The 25653-nt window shown below is 59.0% G+C and overlaps 10 protein-coding genes across 10 annotated transcripts; 7 read left to right on the plus strand and 3 right to left on the minus strand.

The window, feature by feature from the left end:
* Positions 1-36: 36 nt before the first annotated feature.
* SDRG_04998 (hypothetical protein) lies at positions 37-671 on the plus strand (the record flags this gene model as incomplete). The annotated part of the gene is made up of 2 exons (XM_008610692.1): positions 37-283; positions 328-671. 2 exons carry the CDS (start codon positions 37-39, stop codon positions 669-671), a joined length of 591 nt encoding a protein of 196 aa, XP_008608914.1.
* Positions 672-912: 241 nt separating this feature from the next.
* SDRG_04999 (hypothetical protein) lies at positions 913-2073 on the plus strand (the record flags this gene model as incomplete). The annotated part of the gene is made up of 2 exons (XM_008610693.1): positions 913-1326; positions 1386-2073. Coding segments are annotated over 2 exons (1076 nt in total), but the record flags the coding sequence as incomplete, so codon positions are not given.
* A 164-nt stretch (positions 2074-2237) lies between these two features.
* Positions 2238-3739, plus strand: SDRG_05000 (hypothetical protein). The gene is made up of 2 exons (XM_008610694.1): positions 2238-2699; positions 2767-3739. The coding sequence occupies exons 1-2, from the start codon at positions 2297-2299 to the stop codon at positions 3441-3443; spliced, it is 1080 nt and encodes a 359-aa protein (XP_008608916.1). The 5' UTR covers positions 2238-2296; the 3' UTR covers positions 3444-3739.
* Positions 3740-4282: 543 nt separating this feature from the next.
* SDRG_05001 (hypothetical protein) lies at positions 4283-5648 on the plus strand. The gene is made up of 5 exons (XM_008610695.1): positions 4283-4708; positions 4763-4947; positions 4990-5164; positions 5214-5320; positions 5368-5648. The coding sequence occupies exons 1-5, from the start codon at positions 4318-4320 to the stop codon at positions 5548-5550; spliced, it is 1041 nt and encodes a 346-aa protein (XP_008608917.1). The 5' UTR covers positions 4283-4317; the 3' UTR covers positions 5551-5648.
* Positions 5649-7241: 1593 nt separating this feature from the next.
* SDRG_05002 (hypothetical protein) lies at positions 7242-8490 on the plus strand. Its single transcript, XM_008610696.1, has one exon. It carries the CDS (start codon positions 7285-7287, stop codon positions 8446-8448), a length of 1164 nt encoding a protein of 387 aa, XP_008608918.1. The 5' UTR covers positions 7242-7284; the 3' UTR covers positions 8449-8490.
* Positions 8491-8637: 147 nt separating this feature from the next.
* On the plus strand, positions 8638-12196 carry SDRG_05003 (hypothetical protein). Its single transcript, XM_008610697.1, has 11 exons — positions 8638-10384; positions 10426-10506; positions 10549-10610; positions 10653-10877; positions 10938-11132; positions 11187-11216; positions 11263-11300; positions 11356-11443; positions 11487-11549; positions 11592-11754; positions 11803-12196. The coding sequence occupies exons 1-11, from the start codon at positions 8653-8655 to the stop codon at positions 11979-11981; spliced, it is 2856 nt and encodes a 951-aa protein (XP_008608919.1). The 5' UTR covers positions 8638-8652; the 3' UTR covers positions 11982-12196.
* Positions 12197-12303: 107 nt separating this feature from the next.
* SDRG_05004 (hypothetical protein) lies at positions 12304-13703 on the minus strand. The gene is made up of 3 exons (XM_008610698.1): positions 12903-13703; positions 12647-12856; positions 12304-12593 (listed from the first exon to the last, which is right to left on the minus strand). Exons 1-3 carry the CDS (start codon positions 13691-13693, stop codon positions 12428-12430), a joined length of 1167 nt encoding a protein of 388 aa, XP_008608920.1. The 5' UTR covers positions 13694-13703; the 3' UTR covers positions 12304-12427.
* A 249-nt stretch (positions 13704-13952) lies between these two features.
* SDRG_05005 (hypothetical protein) lies at positions 13953-19627 on the minus strand. Its single transcript, XM_008610699.1, has one exon. The coding sequence runs from the start codon at positions 19621-19623 to the stop codon at positions 14002-14004; it is 5622 nt and encodes a 1873-aa protein (XP_008608921.1). The 5' UTR covers positions 19624-19627; the 3' UTR covers positions 13953-14001.
* Positions 19628-20596: 969 nt separating this feature from the next.
* Positions 20597-22815, minus strand: SDRG_05006 (hypothetical protein). Its single transcript, XM_008610700.1, has 6 exons — positions 21789-22815; positions 21513-21740; positions 21256-21461; positions 21135-21202; positions 20984-21086; positions 20597-20933 (listed from the first exon to the last, which is right to left on the minus strand). Exons 1-6 carry the CDS (start codon positions 22795-22797, stop codon positions 20640-20642), a joined length of 1908 nt encoding a protein of 635 aa, XP_008608922.1. The 5' UTR covers positions 22798-22815; the 3' UTR covers positions 20597-20639.
* Positions 22816-23997: 1182 nt separating this feature from the next.
* SDRG_05007 (hypothetical protein) lies at positions 23998-25303 on the plus strand (the record flags this gene model as incomplete). Its single annotated transcript, XM_008610701.1, has 3 exons — positions 23998-24315; positions 24474-24863; positions 25208-25303. 3 exons carry the CDS (start codon positions 23998-24000, stop codon positions 25301-25303), a joined length of 804 nt encoding a protein of 267 aa, XP_008608923.1.
* Between the last annotated feature and the right edge of the window lie 350 nt (positions 25304-25653).

Genomic DNA, 25653 nt, shown 5'->3' on the forward strand with positions numbered 1-25653 from the left:
TTTTTGGACTTGGATCCAACCCTGTTTCCACGCGTCATGAAGCTGCTTCGCACGGGCACACTGGATGTCGAGGGACTCACGATCAACCAAGAAGCGGATGTACGAGAGATGCTCGACTACCTCCAGATCCAGATCGAGAGTCCGGCGCCCGTGCCATCAGCACCGATGGCGCCACTGCAGTGGGACCCACGCCGGTGCTCCACGAAGATTCAACTTGCGGACGACAATACGCTTGCCGCGCACGGCCCTATGGTTGGGACATCGTCGTCGCGTCGCAACCAGCGTCGACCTTTGCCGTGCTCATTATGCTTGGGTCTCATGCCGAAGTCGGGTTCCTTCCACTTGACGACGAGACGCCGCCGGTGCCTGACCGCAAGAGTACGACCCGCGGCTGGTTCTTCAGCTGTGCAGACGGGAGAGTGTTCTCGCACGACGAAGCAGCGTCAATTAGCCTCGTCGACACCACGGTGAAGCGACTTGCGCTGCTTCAAGTGACGTGGCACCGCCTCCAGCAGCGCATCTCGTTTGCGGTCGACGGCGTACTGCTCCCGATGAGCCTGCACAACGTCGTTAGTGACGTCGACTTGTATCCGATCGTGCGTCTCTTCTCCTCTGGAGCCAACGTGCGGCTCCTTCCTGTGCAAGAACACAGTTTGGTGGCGACAATTTAGGGTCATTTCTACCTTTGCACTAAATATATAAACTATAGAAGCGTGGACTTGTACACGAATACAGGGTGCTTCAGAAGGACCAACAAGTCTGTGCGAGTGTGTGCGCATAAGACATATTGCTGGTCGCTGCGTTATGTAAGTATCGAGGCGGCGCAGACATAGCACCAAGGCGCGGTGACGGAATCCATCTGTATCCGGTATGTCATCTTTATCCGGATGACTGGCATTTCAACGTTTGACACGATGGTGGACAGCCCGACCTTGCACGACCGCTGCGCTGCGCTACAAGCCTCGGTGGCGGCACTGGACGAGACAACGTCGGACGCCCTATGCAAGCTCGTCGACGAGTTGTCTGCGATTGCGTCGGACGTAGCGACCAAGGAAGAAGCGCTGCGACTGCACGAAGCAGCGCTGCGAGAGCGAGAGGCACGCCTTGACGCCAAGCTCGAGCTGCTGGCAGAGCTCAAGGCCGACAACCATCGACACGAAACAGACGCGGACACGGCCGTCGATCAACTCCCCACGCACGCCAAGACGATCACACTCAACGTCGGCGGCACGCTCTTCACGACAGCGCGCGAGACGCTGCTGCGGATCCCAGGCAGCTACTTTGACGCAATGCTCTCATGTGATCACTGGCTGCCAAATGAAAAAGGTACAACGCCATCTACTAGTATATCTGTGGTGAAAGGTACTGACAACGACTCTCGGTAGGCGAGTACTTTTTGGACCTGGACGCGAGTACGTTTGCGCGAGTGATCAAGTACCTTCGCACGGGCACGCTCAACCTCAGTGGGCTCTCGAATACGGACGAGGACGAGCTCCGCGAGATGCTCGACTACCTCCAGATCGAGTGGCCGCTGCCAGCGCCATCCGCGCCGCCAGTGCCGGTGGAGACGCCGCGATTGCAGTGGGACCCACTACACTGCACCGAGACCATCACCCTGGAAAACGACTTTATGGTCGCAAACACCAAAGCTGTGCGCGCAAATGGCATGGTGCTTGCCTCGATGCCAGCGACGACCTTCGGAGTCCTCGTCCGTCTCGGGAGTAATGTCGAAGTCGGGTTTCTGCCGTTGCACAAGTTTGCGTGTGTTCAAGACCCGCGCAAGACGCCGCCGGGCTGGTTCTTTCGCTGTACGAATGGCACCGTGCGGTCGCATACCGAGCCACGGGAGATTCCTGTCATTGCAGCGAAGCTGATGAATTTAATTTTTCTCCAAGTGACGTGGCACAAGGACCAAGAACGCATTTCGTTTGCTGTCGACGGCGTCCCTCTCGCTGCGGGGCTGCACAACGTCCCGAAAGATGTCGCCTTGTACCCGTGTCTGCGCTTCGATTCGAGCTGGGCGACTGTCAAGCTACTGCCTGTATAACCTACATATACCGTACATGGTCTATGAACGAACTGCTTTTGCGTTATCAATGACAGCGCGACAACTTATAAAGTATGCTGGCCCTAAGCTGTCTCCTGCTGGTTTGTGCAGTCCCATACGCTTGCGCTGCCACGTCATGGATATATGAAAAGAGAGGACCTCTGAAAATAAATGGCAATCTGGACACGTACTGGAGTTGGACAGGCGCGCTGGACAAGCAACACCGTCCTCCTTCCGGCTAGTATAAAGATGGTTGTGAGTTGCAACAAGCCGGACGGGGTCGACTTTGCCGCTCTGCACGCGTCCATTGCGGCGCTGACTGCGTCGCCCGAGACGACCGAAGCGCTACAGCACATCACGCACGAGATGCACGCGATCGTAACGAGCTTGGCTACTCGCGACTCGGCGCTGCGCCTTCAGGAAGCCCGGGTCGCCAGCCAGCTCGAGCTCCTCTCCAAGCTTCCATCACCATGCGGCCACACTGCGTCTCGTCACCAGCAACAGAGCACAACGACGAGCGAGCGAGCCAAGGTCGTCACGCTCAACGTCGGCGGCACGCTCTTCACGACCGCACGCGAGACGCTGCTGCGTACGCGAGGCAGCTACTTCGACGCGATGCTCTCGTCCGACCACTGGCTACCGAACGAGAAAGGTAATACAATGCTATCTACCGCTGCACTATATCTGTGGCAACTGGTACCGACGACGATCCCCGGTAGGCGAGTACTTCTTGGATTTGGACCCAAGCACGTTTCCACGTATCATGAAGCTTCTCCGAACGGGGTTCTTGCCGTTGGATGGCCTCTCCGAAGCGGACGAGGCCGAGCTCCGAGAGATGCTCGACTACCTCCAGATCGAGTGTCCACAACCGACGCCGTCGGCGCCCCCGGCGGCGCCACTACACAACGTGTACTGGGACCCGCGCCAGTGCTCTGTCTTTCTCAAGCTGCGTGAGCGCGACACCATTGTGCGTCAGACGACCACCGGCTGGAGCAACGTGCTGGCGACAACTCTTGAAAAGACGTTTGTCGTTCGCGTCCGGCTCGGCGCCAAAATCGAAGTCGGCTTCTCGACACTCAAGACCTTTTCTCCCCACATCCACCGCTACGGCAGCGCACCGCGCGGGTATTACTTCAACTGCGAGACCTACGACGTCTATTCGCAACTCACGAAACGCGTGCCGAGCGGCCTCGATCCAAGCACCCCGACTGGCATTGCAGTTCTTCTACTGCAGCATGATCGCGACCGACGCTGCATCCAGTTCAGCATCAACGGCACAGCGCTCGCCATGACGCTGCGGGTCGAAGCCGGTGACGTCGGCGCGTTGTTTCCGATCGCACGTATTTCTAGCGCCGGTGCAGAAGTCGAGCTCTTGCCGTTCCAAGTCCCATTCTAGCCATGTCCTTGTCGCATCTGGTCGAAGTCGTCACGTGGAGGACGCCTGGTCAACCGTCTACAAGCGCTCCATAACTCTCAACAACATTCTTTCTGGGTAGTCAATTCCACCCGTAGCCATTGACGTGGCGAGTCTAATGCGCGCAATTGAACACCGCACGCTCGAAGCAAGTGAACTTGTTCTTGTCCAGCAGGAGCTAGTACTCGACTGGTAGACGTTCTTTGATCAACAAAGAGCTTTTAGCAATGGCTAGTCTCGTTCGATTAAACAAACACCGCCAGCGAAAAGCAACGACGTGGAATGATTCGTCCCGCGCCATACATATTTATACTGCGCAGCACGGCCATACGATGAATCGAGCGGTGCCGACGTCACCAGCTGGCATCGCCAGGAACGGCTACTGGCCACTGGCTACTGGCAAGGATACTTGTCATCGCAACCATGAATCGAGGGCAAGATCACCGACCCTGTGCTCCTATTAGGCCACCAACAAACGTCTTTTCTATAGCATTATTTGTGCCCCAACAGAGAGTCGTGGATCTCGGCGGTTTGTTCGACACCCTTCGTCCAGCTCCATCCGGTAGGAAGCCGGAGGTGGAGCGACGATGGCAGTAGATACATTACACTATTTTATGGACGCACTCCAGCAGGGCGACTCGTGGTAGACCAGGTAATAAACATGGGACGGTCGGCTCGGTCTCTCGACGATGACGCGCCATCGACACGCGAATTTTGTGTATTTGTGCGCGGGCGACAGTGCACGCCGTCCAATGTTGACGCAGCGGTCCTTTTTACCCCGAAATAGAAAAGCAACACTATTTTGAGGTGGAGAAACGAATTCGAGTTTGACTGGGTCCAGTTGCCAAATCGAACCATGACGCTGAGCGACTACGGGTCTGTCGCGCTCGACATCAAGCAGGACCGCCCGGCGCGGTCGGCCGTCGCCCACTCGCTGCTGCACCAGCAAGACGCCAACGAGGTCCGCTGCCTTCCGCAGGCCACGTCGCAGCGTGTGCAGCTGGCCATCTCGGCGTCCATCGTCATCAACATCATCCTCGCGATCGCCAAGACGTACGCCGCCGTCGTCAGTGGCTCGCTCGCCGTGCTCTCGTCGCTCGTCGACTCGATTCTCGATCTGACGTCCCAAGGCCTCTTCTGGTTTACCGACCGCTACATGCACACGCCAAGCCCCGATTACCCGGCTGGCCGCCGCCGCCTCGAGCCGATTGCGGTCGTTGTCTCGGCGACGCTGATGGGCATGGCCTGTGCGTACCATCATCCCTCTAACACGTCCATCGTGCTCATCTTGATACTGTTAGCGCTCGAGGTGGTCCAAAAGTCGATAGCGACGCTCATTGAAGGCTTCAACGGCCACGTTCCGGAGCTCGACATGTCCATTTTGACGATCGCGGTGCTGGCGGTTGCGATCGTTGTCAAGCTCATCCTCTGGTTCCTCTGCGCGCAAATCGCCCACGTGTCGCCGTCGGCCGCGGCGCTCGCCCAGGTAGACTGTGCCTCTAAGCTTGTCATTCTTAGCCGCTCGTAGGACCACCGCAACGACGTCTTTAGCAACGGTGTGGCCGTCACGACGTCGATGATTGCGCACTACAACATTGATGCGTGGTACCTCGACCCGATCGGCGCCATTTGCATCTCGATCTACATTACGTGGAGCTGGCTCGAGACGGGCAAAGAGCAAGTCGACCGGCTTGTGGGCATTCGTACGTGGTCTTTTGCTGTGGTTTCAACGGCGTCGAACGCTCCTGCTAGAGGCCGACGAAGATTTCATTCAGCGCATCCATGCGATTGCCGACTCGCACCATCCCGATATGCAGTCGGACATTGTCCGCGCGTACCATTTTGGCAACAACTTTTTGGTATCCCGACCTCCTTTTCGAGAATCCTAAGACACATTGTACCTTAGGTTGAGCTTGAAGTCGTCATGCCCAAGTCGATGACGGTCGGTGACGCGCACGACATTAGTCTCGCGCTCCAGAAGAAGGTCGAGGAGCTTGATGCGGTCGAGCGGGCGTTTGTCCACGTCGACTACGAGTCGCGCGATTACGATGAACACAAGGATCCGACGATCCGAAAGGACTCGTCGTAATCGTCTTGCTTGGGTCGTGCTAGTTGGCGTCGGCACCATTGCCCTAGTGTTGAGGCAAAATGAATAGAGATAAGAGAATATTTTGGTGTGTTCTTCCACTTGTATTCAGCAGCCCTTCTTCCAAAGCATGGACATGGGGCAGGACATAGTGTACAAATGACATCAATTGTTGCTGTGGACCGCATGCAATGATTGTCGAGTCCCAAACTCGATGTGGTCGTGTTTGCGATTCCGAGGCCGGATCCAGTCTTGGATCTGATTGGCTTATCGAAAAATTCACTGGGATTTGATTGGCCGCCTGTCCCACTTTGCCTTTCAACCTACCAAGCACGACGAGATCGTGGAGATGGAAGGGGAAAGTCTGCGCAAGACGACATATCACCGGGTGTATCACGAATAATGGTCTAGTGCGTGCAGCCACAGCAAGGCGATCGCTTCCTGGACCTACTTCCACAATTGTCCACGCGTGCGCAGAGGGGTTTGCCTTGGCCATGCCACAGCTGGTCCTTTGTCTCGCCCACGTAGCTCTATAATGAGCCATGACACTCGCTAGCACTGCGACGTCGTTCTTGCGCACCATGCTGCCGCACCCGCCATAGATCCTTTGAAACCGTCATCGTCACCAACACGACGACAGCTTGCTGGATTCATTGATTGAGGGCCCGACGTTGGACATGCTTCGAGTTGGTGTGCGGGGCGGTGAGCCAGCTCGGCCAGCGTCGACCAGCAGATCGCGATAAATCAACGGCCGCTCCGGGTTCTCAAGCACTTTCCCTGTTGTAGCGTGTGAGGTCCATCATGGCTCGGCCATTCGCAAAGTCACTCCACTGGTAAAGCTCCCCGCGGTCACTTCTCACGCGCACTCGAAGCATGCATGTCCGAGTATTCTAGAATATCGTTGCCCAAGATACACTGCCCGCGAGCATCAAGCAGCTACGTCTAGGCGACCAGTCGGTGACGCCAGCACCTAGTGGATGCAAGCCTAGCACCATCTTAGTGGGCTAAGATATGCAATAAGCACAATATGCCGTGTCGTGGATACGTGCGAGCTCACACGCGAGCACACGCATGACGGTACGACTAGCAATGCCAGACTTTGCTGCACGCCAAGAAGAAAGGGTCAATAAGCTGTTTAAGGAGCTTATTGACCCTTTCTTGTGGTACTGACCCTTGGTATTGTCATGGGTCAATTATTGACCCATGGTATTGTACACTATACTACAGTGCTGCTGTCAATGACGTCGGGCGTTTGTGCAGGGTACTGTACAACAACGGTATGGAACCCGATCAAACGTGCGGCTGTGCTGCAGCCAACAAAATGAGCCCTTTGCGTGCAGCTTTATCATCGACAAGAACGCGGGGTGCTCTCCAAACTGGCGAGTTATCCTCGATGACCAGTAGCGCTTCAAGGACACGGCGGTGGCACATCGTGGTGGGGCGGCTGCGCAGGCACTGCCTACCACCTTTTTTTCCACGAGCATCAATGTATGGGATGGCATTTCCAAAAAAAGCGTGAGATGAGGTATATGGTTGAATGCTATCGTGGATTAGGGTATATACGTGTACCTACTTTGATATGGACTTTGAGGACGATGGCGAATTGCCGAGGTGATCGGGCGCTGCGACGCTGCTGCGAAAAAGCCACGATTCATCGTATCCGGATGATTCGCTCGTATCCGGTCGATGGGTGCAGGAAGTGACTGGGTCATTTTCGAATTGACCACGCCGACGACGATGGCTGCCAACACGACAACGACGGTGACGCACACGTGGACCTTGGACTCGACCTCGCTCTCGGGCCTTAAGCTCAAGCTGCCCGGCAACGGCTTCGTGTCGGTCTCGTCGGACGCCAAGTCGCTCCGCATCACGACGACCACGAGCTCGCAGGCGGCGCTCGACGCGATGCTCCTCGCCACGGACGTGAGCACGCCGACGCTGACCGTGTCGACGCCCGGCTTTACGGCGTCGCCGGAGCTCGAGTTCATCACCCAGGTGCAGGCGCCGCCGGGCCTCTTCAACGCCATCGAGTGCGCCGGCGCCGGCGACTGCATCGTCGAGCCCGGTGTCCTCTTTACGACCGAAGACGTCACGCTCGCGGCGTCGGGCGCCGGTAGCTTGCTCGTTTCGACGGACGAGCTTCTCTTGCGCTACGCCAACATTGAGGCGTCCGGGTCGGGCGACATCCAGTGGACCACCGGTCGCTTCGTCGCGCAGGCGGTCAACGTCAACCACCACGGCAGCGGCGCGGTCGCGTTCGAGACGACGTCCGAGCTTCTTCCGGGTGTGCTCACGACCAAGATTGCTGGCTCGGGCAGCGCCTTCTACAAGGGCAACCGCATCGACGCGCCGGTTGTCGCGTCGACGATCTCGGGGGCCGGTAACATTAACTTCCTCCCTACGGGCGTCTGCGGTAACCACACGATCACAAGCACGGGCACGGGCAACGTGTACGCCGGCGCCATCGTCTGCGACAACGCGGACGTCACGCTCGGTGGCGTCGGCGGTGCGCTCGTCGACGTCCTGAGCACGCTCACGACGACGGTCACGGGCTCCGGCACTGTCGCCTACGTCCACGACGTGCCGGCGACGCTCAACGCGACCAGCAACAAGGCGACCGCGACCAAGGCCGACACCAACTATGTCAACACGTTCGCGCTGCATGCTACGCCGGAAGAGGTGATTGCGGCTGTCGGTACGCCGCGCCCGATCGCGACGCCGGCGCCGATTGTGACCAACACCAACGGCGGCCACGCGCTCACGGGCGACACGGATGCGGATGGCGGCTTTAGCTTCCTCTGGTTCTTCCTCATCCTTGCCGTCATCCTCCTCGCGACGCTTGGCTTCTTGAAGCGCTACATGGACAAGAAGAAGCAAGCCCAGTACGCCCCTGTCAAGTAGAGCTTCGGCTACCCTGTAATACCTACTCGTGTGTCTTCTGGATGAGTCCGCTTATCTCGTTCTCCTCGCTGGTCGATTGAGAGGCTGCCAGCACACATTTGGGACAAACAGAAAGGCCGTCGGGACAAACGGTTGTAGGTGGGACAAATGGGGTTTGGCCCAAATCTTCCGGATAATGCATGCGGATTACCGCACGCCACCATAATGGCCACGCCGAGATGGACCGCCGAGTGGCGGACCGACGTCCGCGCCCTGGTCGGTCGCCTGGATGCGACGAGCGCCGACGTCGATGAGCTCCTCGTGGACCACTACATCCGCAGCCTCCATGCCCACAGCTACCTGGACGTGAACCCGAGCCAGGTCAAGCAGCGTGCGTGGGGTCTCATTGAGACGCTGCAGTTCCACCACCGCGACCGCCATGCCGAGCGGCTCGCCGACGTACTCTTTGGCTCGAATGACGCCAAGATGGGGCTGCAGATCTCGCCCGAGATCACGGCGATGCTCTTGCACCTCGCGACCGCCCCCACCGCGCTCACCGAGGCCGACCTCGATGACATTGAAGCGATTCGCGTCGGCGGTGCGTCCCGGCGGACGATGGCCGACCAAGCGCGCGCTCGCGCCAAAGAAGCCACGCGCGCGCTCGTCGAGGATCTCAAGCAGCTGACGTTGGACGACGACTGGTTCCAGCACAATGACAGCGACGACGACGAGAGTGCGTGGTCCGACGACGATACGCCATCGTCAGCGCCGACGCAGCCCGCACGGATCAAGCGCCTCCACCTGCCCGTCGCGCCGCCACCTCCGAACGATGCGTCACGCGCCCGAGCAACGAACGAGGTCCCAGAGCTCTCGCCATCGGACGCGCCCGGGCCGGTGGCCGCGCCCGAGACCTACGGCGTCCACAAACCCTGGCTCTTTTACACACAATACTGCGAGACGCTGCGTGAGCTCCAACTCCCCGCGCTTGTTCAAACGGTCGTTTCCGAGGCCGACCTAGTCGCCGACGCGATCGCCGCACTCCTCGGTGTCCCGTCCACGACGTATTCGCTCTCGTCGACGCTGCCGTCGACGTGTCCTTACATTGCCCGCCACGGCTTCTGGGCTTCTATGCAGCTCGTGCAGTTTGAGCTCAGCGCCGTCGGTCGGACGCTCGCGGTCTCGCACCTGTCACCAGGCAGCTTGCACAATCTGCTGCTCCGGTTCGCGTCGGCCGCGTCGTCCGTGGGCTTTCTTGACGGCCTTGGGAGGCATTTGACGCGTCTCGATGGCTGCTCGACGCTGCAAGGCTTTGGCCATGCACTGCAGCAGTGGGTGCGCACGTTTCGCCGCGCGCTCGTCCTCTTTCAAGCAGATACCACGTCGCCGACCTTGCTGGCGACGCTGGCCGCCCATGAGACGTCGCTAGAAGAGCTCCGCTGGCTCTTCGAGTGGACAACGACGCTGCTGACCGAGCCGTTGGGGCAAGCGTCGCCGCGGTTACCGGATGTCGCGGCCTCGCTTCTCCGTGGGCTCGCGCGGCTCCTCGAACAGTACTCGGTACTTAGCCTCCCACGCCCGTATACACTACTTCTAACCGTGTTCGAGTCGACGCTCCAACCGTACTTGAGTGCGCTCTACGACTACGTCCGCGGTCTCCCGTTGCCCGCCGACGTGGAGCTAGCATCGACGACCATGTCGGCGTTCGAGACCATTTTGCTCGCGTCGATCGGCGCTACACCGACAACCGACGTCGCAGCGCCCGATTTTCTGACGTCGGTCGTCGGGCTGTTGATCGAAACGCATGCGTACGCCCGCCTCTCGAGCACACTGCACGTCCCGCCCCCGTCGCTGCCGCCGCCGATGGTGCTAGCGACAAGCGCGACGGGCCCGCCGACGCAAGCGCAGGCGCCGGGGCAGTCGACGCTCGGTGACGCGCTATTGCATCATATGGCCGCCGGTACGAACACGAGTTTTACTCGGTCGACTTACGAAGCGTAGACATCCCCAGCAGCTTCTTGCCTCGTCAGCCGCCGGTCGACGCACGCAACGAGCCTTGGCAAGCGCCGCTCGCACCGTCGCGTACGTACAATGGGCAAAAGTAGACTGCTCACCCGTGCTTAGTCCCGCCCATTTGCTTTGAATCGATCTTGAACGAGCGCATCGTGCAACCGCTGCACCGCCATGTACGCTGGGTTTTCATTGTGTACGGTGGACAACTTGTCTAGTGCTTGAACCTCGGACATTCGTTTGCGCGGCAGTTTGTCTCCGAGTACAACATTATCGCGCACCTCGACACGTTGCGCTGGTTTGTGCTGCAGCAACAGGCCGACGCTTCGATCCACTTGACGTCGCGCCTGTTCCAGCATATCTTTTCCAACGTCCACCGGTCGCGCTGGCTCGAGCCATATACGCTCAACCTGCTGCTACAAGAGACGTTTCTCCATGCCCCCGTACGACAGCATTCCAAGCGGAATTTGGCCAAAAATTCACAATTTCATCGACATTTTTAGGACAATTATCGCTTTGACGGGTGCCTCGACGAGCTCTCGCTGCAGGTCATCCCCACCACCGACGTCAGCGTCGTACCGTCCATCACTTGGCTCGAGCAAATGGAGTTTTGCTACGCACCTCCGTCCCCTTTGCACCTGATCTTCCAAGAAGAGACGATGCGAAAGTACTCGGCGCTCGGGGTCTTCCTCCTGCAGGTAGAGAAATGACGCATGCCTCGTCATCTTATCTTCGTTGTCGTACTATGCTAGCTCCAAGGTGTCGAGCGCTACGTCGTCCAGGTATTTTTTAGTATCAATGTATCAAGTGCACATACTCGTGGACTAGTTCAAGCACCAACTGCGACACCGTGTGGGCTACTTCATGTATGGATGCTGCTGAGTAGATAGAGATAGAGACACGACTTGTACGGATGTGTAGGGCCAAGCAAGAGCTGCACGTACACGTTTTGCGCCTGGCCGAGATGCTGCATTTCGTGGAGAGCATCCACGGGTATGCAGCCCGCGCGGTAGGACACCGTTGCTGTAGTCGTTGTGCTTATATCGCGTTAGACGTCGGAAGAGCACTGGGAAGTTGTCAAAGCCGCCGTAACGAGTGCTAGCCGCGTCTCTGAAGTCGTCGAGTAGTGTTCTGGACGGTGTCTCATGGGACTGTAGATGAGCGACGCGATCGAAAACTGCTTGCAGCGCATGCTCGAGCGCTGCTTCCTCGGCAAGAACCAGCGTTCGATCCACAAGTACATTGTGCAGTTGCTCCATCATGCGGTCAACTACGTTGTCCACTTTGACGAGTGCCTGCGGGACCTCGAGCGGTCGTCCGGTGCGTTGGAAGAAGTCGAAAATGGAGAAGATGACAATTCGTATCTAGATGCATCGGCCATGGACGTCTTGACGGCGCTCGCGGCCAAGTTTTTGCTGGGCCATCACTATTTGCTGTTGATTCTGCGGACCATGTTCAAGACGGGGTCGGCGCCCCACTTGCACCATCTCATGCTCGACCTCAACTTCAACGACCACTACGCCGAAGACGACGAGACGAGTACATAGATAGATGACCTTATTGTGTTGTTGGACAGCGTTTCTCGGTCGTGACACAGCTACAAGTCGGTCGTTTAGTCGATTGTTGCTCGACCGATAGTCGGTAGTTAGTCGGCAGTTAGTCGGTAGTTAGTCAATCGTTAGTTGATCGATTGTCGGTCGCTAGTCGGTCGTTAGTAGGTCACAAGGAAATCGCGAGGTAAGCTTAGTCATTTGATTTCGCAAAAACCTATTCAGCTTTGCTACAACTAACCTAACAGCGCGTCAGAGGCCCGAAGGCGTTGCAAGCCGAGGGTCGGCGGGTCAGCGCCTCTTATTTTCGATCCGACCATGCATTAAAGAGAGACTTGTTGGATAGTTAGTATATGCTGTCATCAATGTCAGCAAAACTAGGTGTTCTACAAGTCCGTGGGCGACTCGACCTCCCTCATAGGCCAGTATATTTTGAAACAAAACTAAAAGTTATCCCGGCGCTTTTGGGACTGGCTTGAAGCCACAGCAGCTTTGGTGCGCTCGAGGTGCTGCAACGCGGTCGCGCACGTCGCTTCGAGCGACGCAATCGTGTTGAGATTCACGCGACCGATGTTGGGACGGGTTTGCAGCGTAAAATACGGTCCGTACCTCCACAATTCCGATTTTCGTTGACCGTACATTGGAAAGTGCGCAATTTATACCTGTCAAAGTACTCGTGCTCTGGAATCGTCGTTGGCACGTCCGCTTCGACACCGAGCAGCGTCGCTGTCACATGCGCAAACGTCCGGGCGGCATCTGGTACATTGTAGCCGCCGCCACCAAGCACCAAGAGCGGCAAATCCAGCTCTTGCACCACTTGCACACACCACCCAACCCCCTCGGCCGTGAGGTTGAACGTGCCCAACGGATCACTACGTCGTGCAGGATATAGCGCCGAACGCAGCACAGTCGTCGTACCTTCCGAGGGTGTCGACGCCGCACACAAGCACAAGGTGCGTCGGTGCAAAGACATCGACGGTCGTTGACGTCAGTAGCTCAAACACTTCGAGAAACTGCTCGTTTGTGATGCCATCGTCGAGCGGGACGTTGAGGTTTGTGTGTTTGCCAGGACCTGCGCCAATGCGGCTTGGCGCACCCGAGTTGGGAAAGAAGCCGCGGGCGTACTTGTGGAACGACAGGGTAAAGACGCGTGTGCTGTAGTAGTACGCCTCTTCGACGCCGTCGCCGTGGTGAACGTCCATGTCGACCACGAGCACCTTGGCCGCCGGTGACGACTTGAGGAGGACGTCGACGGCGAGCACGACGTCGTTCACATAGCAAAAGCCACTGGCCGAAGCCTTCTTGGCATGGTGCCGCCCGCCACCCCAGTGCACGGCAACGTCGACCGGACGGGCAGGCGACGTCAGTGTCAAGAGGGTCGCCGCCGTGATGGAGCCGCCCGCAACGTAGGAGCAGTAGCGCTCGAGGCCATCGAAAGCACACGCGTCGTCTGTGAGACCAAACTCGAGCTGCTCGTCGAGCGAGAGTGTCGACGCGTTCTGGAGAGCTGCAATGTACCGGGGCGCGTGGAAGCGGGCGAGATCGGCGTCGGTGGCTGGCGTCGGCGCCACTACGTGGAGGCGGTCGAGCAGGCGCAGGTGCTGCAGCAGCGAGAAGGTCATGACCTCGCGCTGCGGGTGCACCGGCAGGCGCGAGACCGCCTGGGCGTAGTCGCTCGAGAAGACGACCGCGACCGGCGCTGTGGCCATCGGACGAGATATGGAATGGTCACTTGTGATTGGCTGGCTTGAAATGGACGTGTTTGATTGGCTGAAATCATATCCAAGCCAATGGCAGCATCTTGCATGAGGTCGACAACCACGACGTTAACCACCAAAGTGTTCGACGCATGCATCAAGCATGCTCGTAGCGGTGTTGCAACGTACTCGACCGTGACCTAAGTCTCACTAGACTCACTAGATCGACCGTATCCCAACCAGTGGTAGATGCAAAAGGCGGGAATGAGCTTGCAAATGCAACCTTATATGATGGTCGATATACATGCGATAATACGTCGCTACGGACCGGTGACAGCGACGTAGTTGCTGTTCGCAGGGGGTGCCTTGCGACGGCGGCAGCACCCTTTCTTGGTGAGCACGCGGTCGTCCTCCTTCTTCTGCTTGCTCGCAAACTGGTTGAAGATCGTCTCGAGTGACGTTTGCGCGACACTGTACTCGGCGACGCGCAGCACCGCCTTGGCGTCTTCAATGACGCCAAAGATCTGCGCCAGACTCACGTGCACCTGGATGCGGGCGAACGTGCCTTGGCGACTCAGGACGCTAAAGCGACCGTGGGCACTGGCGAGCTGGGCGAGGAGTGCGTCGTGCTGGTCCTCGGCCAGCCACCAGTTGGCAAACGTCTGAGCGTCAACGGCGCCGTCGGCCTCGAGCGCGAGCGCAAGGAGCCGGCCCGTGTCGTGGTCGAGGTCGACGAACGCCATGCGGTTGGGCTGCTTGAGGCGGGTGCACGCGGCTTCGACGTCGGCCCACGCAAGCGACGGTGGCAAGGTGGCGACAAGCATCTCGACGTCCGACGCCGTCGGCAAATGCTGCTTGATGTCGAGCACGAGCCCGTTCCCGAACCGGTGCTTGAGGTGCTGGATGCTCCCGAGGCACTCGAGCTGGCCGCTGACCATGATGCCGACGCGCGAGCACAGGGCCTCGCACTCCTCCATCGAATGGGTCGTCAGAATCACCGTCGACTCACGCTGATTCGTCGAAATGTCCGAGATGAGCTCCCACATGAAGCGACGCGAGACCGGGTCCATGCCGGTCGACGGCTCGTCGAGGATGATGATGGGCGGCGACCCGATCATCGCGATCGCCACCGACGTCTTGCGCTTGTTGCCGCCGCTGAGGTCGCCCGCCAGCACGTGCTCAAACGACTGCAGATGCAATTTGTGCAAAAGCGACGTGACGGCGCTCGCGGCGCTGGCAACATCGAGGCCCCGAAGCGCGGCGTAGAGCTCCAAGTGTTCGCGGACCGTCATCGTGTCAAAGAGCGCATCAAACTGCGGACAGTAGCCGACGAGGCTGCGCGACTCGGTCTGCTGGCTATAAACGTCGTAGCCAGCAAGGTACGCGGCGCCGGCCGACGGTGCGACCTGGCCCATGAGCATCTTGAGCGTCGTCGACTTGCCGGCGCCGTTGATACCGAGGAACCCAAAGCACTCGCCCTTCGGAAGGCCCACCGAGAGGTCTTGGACGGCAAGGAATCCGTTCGCGTAGACTTTTTGGAGGCCGTGGGTGACCACCGCGTGGGCGTTGATCGACGCCTTGTCGGACGCAAGCGCAGTAATCCGGTCGTGTTCCCGCTGGACGTCGACGTCGAGCACCGATGTCGTTCCCGTTGCTTTCGCCGATGCATCCTTCTTGTGCAGCGACTTGGTCGAAACAAACTCGACGACGAGGACGAGACATGTAAAGACGACGGCGGTCGCCGCGAGATAGAGCATGTCGTTGCCTGCAACGGCGCCGTCAAAGGCCTCGGCGCGGACAAACGTCGGCGAGCCGTCGGCGGCGACACCCGTGACGTTCTTGGCGGTTGAGATCTTGTCGAGCGCGTGGCCGGCGGCAAAGAGCGGGAAGAGACAAAAGCCCGGCGAGAGGTCCGTCTCAAACATACCGTTGAGGAGCAAATGCACGATGAAGAGGATGAGACCGGTCGCCAAGTGGAAGAGGATCGCCGTGTTCTGCGCCGACGCGTGTTCTTGCAGCAGAAACGACACGAGATACGTGTGCGGCACAAGCGCAAACCCGAGGAGACCAAAGACGACGACGACGGCATCAAACGCGTGGGCGACCGTCGACGCCGAGTTTTGAAACGCCGTGACCCCAAACGCCTGGATCATGGCGAGTGCCAAGAAAAAGAGCACGAGGTATGAACCGAGGTCCCAGATGTAGTTGGCGGCCCAGAACAAGTGCAATTTGACGCCGGACACGAGCTGCTGGTGCTTGGCCGTGAGCTGCTTCTCCTTGATAAGGAACGTCATGGCGGCGCCCGGAAAGACAGCAAACGCGACGAGGAAGAAGAGGTTGGCCGTGAACCCGATCGTTTGGCCCCACTGCGCAAGCCGTGCCTTGCTCCGCGCGGTCTGGGCGCGCGACGCCGGCAGCGGGTACGAAGCGACGGTAAGCGAAATGTCGTTGGTACCGGCGAGCGACCGAAGCAGCGCCTGGTCCATCTGCACCTTGTAGATGGCCGACGCGTGGTCACCGCTCGAGTTGGAAAAGACGCTGTAGCTAAACATGTTGGTGTCGGCGGCAACGACGTACGCGCCCATTTGCGCTTGCGTCGACGTCTCGTCGAGCAGCGCCTGCGCGAACCGGAGCACGGTGGCGTCGGCGCTCGAGACGTTGAACGACGGCGGCGAGTACGTCGCACCAAAGACGTTGGGGCTCGACGATGAAAAGAGCGGCGTCGAGAACGTCGGCACGTGTTTCGTCGTGACGCCCGAGAAGCGACTCAAGACTCGAGCGCAACCGCCGTCGACGTCATAGAGACAGTAGTAGGGCGCAGTCCGCGCCGGGTACTCGGTCGTCACGAGCGGAAGGCGCGGCTCAGCAGCTTCCAACGTACTGGCATAGATCAACTTCATGGTCCCAAAGCCAATCGCAAGGAGGATCGCCGGGAGCAGCACCGCGATGAAGAGCGCCTTCTTGTCCCGCTTGGCGACATGGAAGCGCTTCTTGAGAAGAGCCACCACCTGGCTCCGGCGGCCATTCACCACGGACGGTGCGTTTTCCCGGTCGGACGGCACGCCCGAGTCTTCGAGAATCGGCACAACAATGTCGCCGGGTGTCGCCGTTGCCGTCGTGACGTTGATAAAAACATCTTCGAGCGTCGTGACCGAGACACCGTACGAGGTGACGCCAACGTCGGTCATCTGCGAGTCGAGGGCGCGGAAGAGACCGGGAAACGCCGATGCGCGGGCCGTCGGCAGCTGAAACGCAACTTCGGCCGCGACGTTCGAGTGCAGCGCCGCCGACGGCACAAACGCGTGCACGAGACGCTCGAGATCCGAAATGTCGACGTCAGCGTGCGCCTTGACCAGCGTCAGCGTGTAGCCAGCGCCAAACCGGTTCTTCAAAAAGAGCGACGAGCCGACGCACCGGAGCGCACCGTCGGCCATGATGGCAATGCGGTCACCGAGGACGTCGGCTTCTTCCATGTAGTGCGTCGTGAGAATCATGACACGCCCCGCGCGGTTGCGCAGCAGGAGATCCCACATGCTCCGGCGACTGTACGGATCCATGCCCGACGACGGCTCATCGAGGAAGACGAGCGCACTGTCGCCAATGAGCGCGATGCCGACCGAGAGCTTGCGCTTCATACCACCCGAGAGCGCACTGGCCTTGACGTGGGCCTTGTCCGTGAGACCGACGTCGTCCAACATGGCATCGACGACGGCCATATCGAACTGGCCCTTGATGCTAGCGTAGAACGTCAAGTGCTCACGGACCGTAAGGTCGTCGTAGAGAATATCATGCTGCGGGCAAACGCCCAGGTACTTGCGGAGCGCGGCGAGATCTTTGTCCAAGTCCAAGTGCCGGAACGACGCCGACCCGGACGTCGGGCGCAGCATGCCCGTGAGCATCGAGATCGTCGTCGTCTTGCCGGCGCCGTTGTGACCAAGAAGACACGTGATCTGCCCTTCGTACATGGCCATGTGAAGGCCCTCGACCGCGACTTTGCTTTTGCCAAACGTCTTGCGGAGACCGAGCACTTGCAGCGCACGGCCGTCGGCTTCTTGCGCCTGCAATTGCGCGTCGACGGCTTCCATGTTGCCATTCGTGGCCGTCGCCTTGGTCGACGTCGCCGTCGTGCCGATGGCCGCCGAAGCCCAGTAGTGCTTTGTGAATGGAAAGTACCACGGGTGTCCGTCGTTGAGCTGCTCGACATACGCACCCAGCAGCGTGAAGAGCACAAAGTCGACCAAGAGCATGCCAAACCCGGTGCGAAGCGAGTACTGTCGGTGTTCAAAGCTCCCGATCGCTCCGAGCGAGATGCCGGTGGCAATGTACTCGGCTTGCATGATGACTTGCATCGAAAACGTAAAGGCCGTCGGCGGCAAAAGCGACGCGACTGCCTTGATAGAAGCCGACGAATTGTCGTTGAACGCGAGCGAGACACCGGCGCAGATCAGAAAGACGAGCTGGGCGACGTTGGCGCCGGTCTTGGCCGACGCAAAGAGACTCGAGAGAAAGTACCCGAACGCAATGCACGCAAGCCCAAAGCAGACGTAGAGCAATAGCAAAACGAGAGGACTCGAAAACGTAAAGAGCGTCCAGCACCCGACGCCCATCTGGAGCAACGCGCCAAGGAAGAGCACGATGCCGTACGTCATGTACCACGTCATGACGAGCGCCGTCGGCGAGAGCCCGAGCGCCTGCATGTACGACTTGGCGCGCGTCTCTTTCTCGAGCACCAAGCTCGTCACGAGGCGGCCAAACACGAGCACGGAAAAGACGAGGAACGTCACCGGCAGAAACATCGGCATCGTCGACCGGTCGCCGCCCAGGAACCACTGCTCCGTGATGCCGCGCCCCGGCATGTCGAGGCCGGCACCGAGCACATGCGGTTGCGGCTGCAAGCGCAGCGGCGCGAGCAATGTTGTCGTCGTCGTCGACGGGAGCGACGACCAGTTTTGCGGCACAAGCGACTTGCCGTTCTGGCGCAAGCTCGAGAGCGCGTCCACCCATACATCCTTGTTGGTGGCATCGAGCGATGCCGGGCCAACTGCGGTCGGTTGCTGGCATTGACCCGTCGTCGTTTGGTTCGATGCATGCCAGTCGGGGCGGCACGTCGCAAAGCGCGTGATGAGCGTCTGCAGTGTGAAGAAACCGCGCTCCGTGTACGTATTGCGGGCCGTCGACGACACGTAGGTCCGGTACGGGAAGTAACTGCCGGTTGTCGTCGGGACCGCACTCGCACCGTCGCCGTAGTTGTTGACGGGGAAGCGCAGGTTGTAGCTGAGCGACACGGGCGTTCCAATGGCCGCGTCTTTCGGCGCGTCCGCAAACACAATGGCCGCGGCCACGATCGGGTCGTACGAGTTGGCGTTGAGCGCAGCGCCATTCGCGTCCGTCTGGTTACCGTAGTTGCTGCCTTGAATGTACGCCTCGAGCGCTGTTTCCGAAGGGAAAAACACCACGGACGCGTCCGAGAGACCCGGCAGCGTCACCGACCCGTTCGTCGACAGTGGGACGCTCACCGACGGGTACCACTGCTTGAGCGCCCCGAAAAAGTACTTGCGCGTGAACGCCGTATCGGGTACGATCGCAAGCTGCGGCGGGCGACACGCGACCGACGGCTTCGGTGCAGAGAGGAGAAGGTGATTCTTGCATTCTTGCGAGAGCAGCGTGGCGTCGTACGAGTACGAGTAGTACGAACCATCGTTGTACCACTTGTAGAGGAGCGCTTGCACCGGCGGTTCCCGAGCGCTGTGGGTGCCAAAGAGCGTACTGCCATCGTACCCGGGCTTGGTGACCTTAAGCGGATCGCCGCCGTCGAAATTCGACTTGAGAAGCGACAAGAGGATCAAAAACACCGTCGGGAGCACAATCTCAAAGAAGACAGCGATCGGATGCCGCCGCTTGAGCGCCCAGTTCTTGCGCAGGAGCGGCCCAAGGTGCGTCATGGACGAGGCAAATTGAATTATAACGTCACGAGTGCTAACGTGCCAAGCATTACACGGTGCTGTCCACGATTGCGGCGGCGGCAGAGGCTGTTGGACACGGAGTGATGGTGATGGACAGCGGAATGTATGTAAGAGTAACTGTACACGTCCAACATCTGCTCGGTATGTAGACCAAAGTGGTGACCTTTCTATGCCCATGAAATAGGCTATGGACCCGATGAAGGAGAAGGCTTGAAGAAGCAGCGTACGACCGTTTGTCGCTGTCATCGAGGCTTGGAGCGACGTGAGTTGCGTCGTCTGAGCATACTAGAACGCGATTGTTTAGCGATTTGAGAAAAGCGCCACCGAGCCAGCGCTAAAAACCCGATGACATGACCACGCGACACGGGTGATTACTGTACTAGTACGGTGTCTGCACTAGGTCTAGCAAAACTGCACTGGTATGGTTGGATTCATTAGTATGGATGGTGTGCTACTCTAGTAGCTTGTGCGTGATGGCGACTGTCCAATTACATTTGCACGGAACGCAAGTTGAACAAGGCATGCAACAGATATCGCAGCGGTGGCCATGATTCACAAGCAGTTCAATTTGTACCTACATGATTTCATAAAACGAATTACACTGTACGACCAGACGCCATGGCCAGACGCAACAAATCTTTTCACAACGGCCCACAGATTCGTCCACGCCGTTGTTTCTAGCGGTGGTAAAAGGAGGTTCTCGATCGTCTATCGTCGATGTGTGCATGGTCAACATGGACTACAAGAACACTGATGCGCATTTACTGGAGCTCGGCATCTGGTACCCGACAAGCTGGCGCTAGTAGCTTGGCGGCAAATTTGTGTCAACCGCCTGGTCCACAGAACCTGCTGCTGTGAGAAACAACCAGCCCGAGGGATAGATCCGTAGCCAAGATACACTAGTGTCACCCAAGTGTGGGGCAATGCTGCGCGCAAACACCTCGCCCGAGCATTCGACAACAAATCCATGTATATTAGGTACACAGTCCACACTATTAGATGCAGCGGCCGACTTCTTCGATTTCAATCTCTGCGATACGTCCTTTGCGCGCCCGTTTGAGGACCTTGAACTGCGTGCCGGGCGCGAGGAGGCACTCCTTTTCGTTCGGGTACATGGAGAGCACTGAGATGTCCATCGCCGTCGTGCACCGGACGCTCAGGAGCGTGCAGCTGCCACCGCAACTGTTCATGAAGCCACGGGCCACGTTCTCGTCCGACGTCGTGCTGCTGACGCCCCACCACGTAATGACCTTGCCTTCCTCGTATTGGTCGAAAAGGTCGACGCTGATCTACACCAGAGGTCTATGAGCCTCCGTGATACATAGACACGTGTATGTACCCCACGCCAGAGCACTTGCGACTTCTTGGGCATGTAGTTCATGGCCTCCATAAAGAGGCGCAGATACTTGAAATAGCGCTTGACCGCTGCCCGGTTCTCCGATCTGCACAAATGTGAGTGAAATAAGTAATCACTTGTAGCAGGGACATACCGGAGGGCATTGTTGAGCTCCGCGTAGATCCAGTTGCCCGTGTACAGCACGATCGAGCCATAGAGGTCCTAGCACAATTCAACTGTGAGCCACAGAGCCCTATCGCATATGGACGACGCACCTTGTCCATGGGCTTGACCGGCGCACCAGCGTTCGATACCACGAGCTGTTGGCCCCGGCTTTGGCACTGCTTGACGGCGCTCGCGTGACAAATACCGGCGGCCGCAATCCCGAGGTTCTCGGGCTTCGGTAAGTCCATAAGCCCTTCAATCGGCGCCAAGTGCGTCTGCTCTTCCATGTCATCAAAGCCCATGCGCAGCCAAAAGTCTAAAGCATCGCCGACATGAGAGAGAAGTCAACCAGCAAGTGGCCGCGTACCAAGGAGCGCTTCCTTTTCTTCGACGAGCGCGAGCGTGTTGAGCGGTGGCGGTCGTTGCCGGCCCGACAACGTCGGAACCAGCGAGTAGTACTGCCCCGAGAGCTGCGTAATGAGCGCAGACGATGGCTTTCCCGTCAACGACGTCTTGAGCTGGGCAAGGACCGCCTGGCCCTTCTCAATCTGTGCCGCCGACAGCTTGCCCATGGCCGCATCCGAGTCGCCGCCACCTATTACACGCTTTCTGTAGGAAGACAAAAGGAATTTGGGCTGCGTACCGTCGCCCGTCTCGGACGCGTCGAGCTCGACGAGTTGGTACTGCAGGTCGTACTTGACAAACGCATGGCGCTGGTGCCAGTCGTTCTTGGTCTTGTCGCGGAACTTCTTCTCAAAGAGCGCAATCGCCTTGTCGACGTCGCGCCCAAAGCCCTTGAGGTTTTGCTGGCCGGCCTCGCCGAGGCGGCCCCAGCGCGTAAAGACGTGGAAGGTCGAGTCGGCCGTCGCTTGGAGCAGCTGGATGATGTAAAACTTGTTGTTGTTGTGGCCAATGTTGGTCTGCATGAGGTCCGTCGAGTAGTCGTCGAAAATCTCAAACTTTTCGCGCGTTGACAAGTGCTTGTCGGGCCGACGCGCCCCGCGACGTTCGCCCAAGGCCGGCGGGGGATCGCTCGTCTCACCCTTGACGGCCTCAGGCTTGACCTCTTCCGCTTTAGGCTTCTTTGCGGGCGGAGCAGCTTCGTCCTTGGCCGCGCGCTTCTTCTTGGCCGCTGGCTTTTCTTCAAACTCGTCCTTCACGACCACCGACGCGGGCGCGGCGCCCGAGAGCGCAGCCACGAGCTGCGCTTCGGTCCAGATGACTACCCCTTGCGCAGCCGCGGTCTGTGTCTTCTTGCCTTCGGTACCGTCCGCTGCAACGAGGATCGACGTCTTCTTCGTGACCGTCGACGACACGGTTCCGCCGGCCTCGACGATTTGCGCAGTCGCGTCCGCCCGGGTCATGGTCGCGAGCTTCCCCGAGAGCGCGACGACCTGGCCCTCCAATGCCGAGGCCGCCTTTCCGTCCAGCGCCTGGACAAGAGCATCTTCCATACAGATCTTGATTCCGGCAGCGACCGCGTCCTTGTACTTCTTGCTCTCGTCGCCCGCGGTCGTCACGAGGAGCGTCGTCGCCTTGGTCACCGAGGACGAGACCGACCCGCCCGCGGCCTGGATACGCTTGGTGGCCTCGGCCCGGGTCATCGTCTCGAACTTGCCCGAGAGCGCGACTACTTCACCGGTCAATGGCATCTTCGTGCTCGCTCCTCGCCCAAAATGGAAATATCCTGGCAAACCCGCCGTTGGATTACCTCCGTGAATCGGTTATCCTAGCCGGTTAGTCGACTACAAACCCCAGTATACGGTACCAGATGGCGTCGAAACGACTACGTGAGTGAATGTCGTTGTGAGTGGGGGTCCCCTGATGTATACATGATTTGTTTAAAACGCTGTTTCAAACGCTGTTTCAAACAGCAGTTTGATACGCATGTAAAAGATGTACTTGTATTTTGTATGGTTTTAATTTTGTTTGAAAAAAATAGGTTTCAAACACAGCGCATTCAGGGGATCTGTTGGAATAAAACAGCGCACTCTGGGCTTGGTGCCACCCATCGATAATCGCGCAGTCGTCGACGGCAGACAGGACAATTCTTGTCTCGGCGCTGTGTACTGTCGCCACCTTCAGCGACAGTAGTACGATCTCGTACGAAGCTGGCCCACCACTGCAGACTCGATTTCTCAATGTGTCAACGACGTTGACACACCTACATAGCCCGTTGACTCAACAGCCTACGTCGAGGAGCCCGCGCAGCGGTCAATGGTCCGTGCAGTGACAGGTCGCATGATGGCTGTGGCCTCGGCATTGCCCGGGGGAATGCTAACAGCGCAACTAGAGCATACTAGAATGAGGTGGGCAGGAGCAACGGTAATCACTCTCAAAGATTCCGGCGTCCAACATGCGGTGGCGCGTGATGGCCAATTCCTTTCTCCTTGCGACCGGCAGCCACGTACTGCCACATGCGCCTGCGCGGCGCGATGCGGCGGCGATGCTGCAAGCCACAATGGCGATGGCGCGCGGCGACCTGTGGTCCGCATACCAAGCAACCGCGCTGATGCAGCGACCACATGCATCGACGAGAACTCGGCGCACGGCGTGGGTCAGCTCTTTGTGCGTGGGCGCGTGTGGGTCACATTCGACCTGCCAGCGTCGGGATACCAGGCCATGGAAGCAGCCGTGCGCGCAACGGGCGGCTGGCACGTGGCCGCATGCGCCAGCGCTGCCATACCACGCTGTCACTATGCAATGACGCGATGAACGTACGTACTCTTGCATGTGCGTGTATACACGCATACGCGTGGCTAGGCCGCGGCGAGTGTCGAGCAGCAGCTCGGAGGGGCGGCGTCGACGTTTGTTCAGCTCAAAGAGCTCTATTCGCACCTTGCTACAACACCATGCGCGCCGTCTCTGGGGGCGCGATTCTAGCCGCCAATGGCTTCAAGCGCGAGGCCATCGACGCGAATACCCGAGTGTTGGCAATGGACCCGAAATGTACACCAGCGATTACAGCGACCCATGACCTGGCGACGGCAACGACGACGATGCGAGTGGCACAAGCCAGCTTCCCCGAACTCGGACAGCTTCGGACCGCGATCGTACACGCGCACGCACAGGGTCGCCTGCAGGAGGCGGTAGCTCTCAACTGCATTGCGCTCTTGCTGTCGCCGCAAGACGGGACTACGCATACCAACGCCGGTGCCTTCTACTACGAGGTGCAGCGAAGTATACCATCCTCCCTCACGTCACTTGCATCTTGGGCGCGACGACGCCGCCCGGCGCCACCTGCTGCATGCGATTGTCATCCACGCAACGTCCACGCGCTCAACAACTTGGCCGTACGACGGATGCGACGGCTCACTCATACCGGTAGGCTGTCGACGAGCGTATGGGGCAAGTCGATGCGGCACTGCAGACGTACGCATCGGCTGTTGCCTTGGCCCCCGAGTACGCGCTCGGTCTCTACAACTATGGTACCGCGGTGTTAAAGCGGCGGGCGTGGCACGACGTTGTCTCCCTCTTCTGGCAACGGCTGGGCTTCCGCAATCATGTTGCCCAAGTGCCGTCCATGCTGGGGATACAAGCGCTGGTACATGTGCTCTTGCTGGACACGATGCCGACGCCCGTTGCCGACTGCACCCAACGACTGCTCTGCGAGAAGTACGGCGTGCATTTTGCACCCAACTCGACACTGGGCGCGTTGGCTGACGCCACAGCGGCCTGCGAGCGCAGTATGAATGTGACGGCGATCGCCGTGGGCCACGTACGTGGCAGATCGCTATGGTATAGCTCGCATCACAGCCATCAACAACTAGACGCTCGGCGGCGTCTTGGACCACGTTCGTCGGTGCACACCCGTCGAGCCACCACAATTCGAATCGGTTTATCTCGTCGTGCAGTACTTTTCGGCGTCTTCGCCGGCGCGCCAGGCCGAGTTGCCATTTTACACTGGAATCTGCACAATCCTGCTTTGGCAGCCGTCCATATCCGCGTCGGGCACGAGGTCGAGACCGACCGTCTACTTGCATCGGTGACCCCAACAACCAAGCTGCGCATGTATGTGCTCGGCTATCGTTTCAAGGTGCGTTTGCCCATGCCAACGCACAGGACGACAGCAGTGTCGTCTGGCTGCTGGCCAACGCCGATGTGGACTTTGATGCGTCCGTGGCGATACTGCAGCGGACGACGGCGCACGGAGGTTAGGAATACACCTCATTTACACATCTCATGAGAGATTAGGTCGTCGCGATGGGAGCGAGAAGCCAGCAACAGTGTTCTCTTGTACCCGCGCGTTGATTCACAGGACGCTTGGGTGTTCCGTGCACCGATTTCTGCTGTCGACATGGCAGTACCGCTGGGCTACCCGCGCTCCGACTCGCATGCGGCTCACCGGTTGCGCCAACTGGGCTACGACGTGGTCAACTGGGGCCGCTACGTACGCGCTATGCACGTGCACGCCAGTAGCAGCCGGTTGTACGCCGAGGCCGACACCATCCGGGGAGCGGACGCGTACGTGCGGCTCGCACCGTCGCTGCCATCCAACTCGAAACAAC

This window comes from Saprolegnia diclina (genome assembly GCF_000281045.1).
Source record: "Saprolegnia diclina VS20 unplaced genomic scaffold supercont1.13, whole genome shotgun sequence".
NCBI lineage: Eukaryota > Oomycota > Saprolegniomycetes > Saprolegniales > Saprolegniaceae > Saprolegnia > Saprolegnia diclina.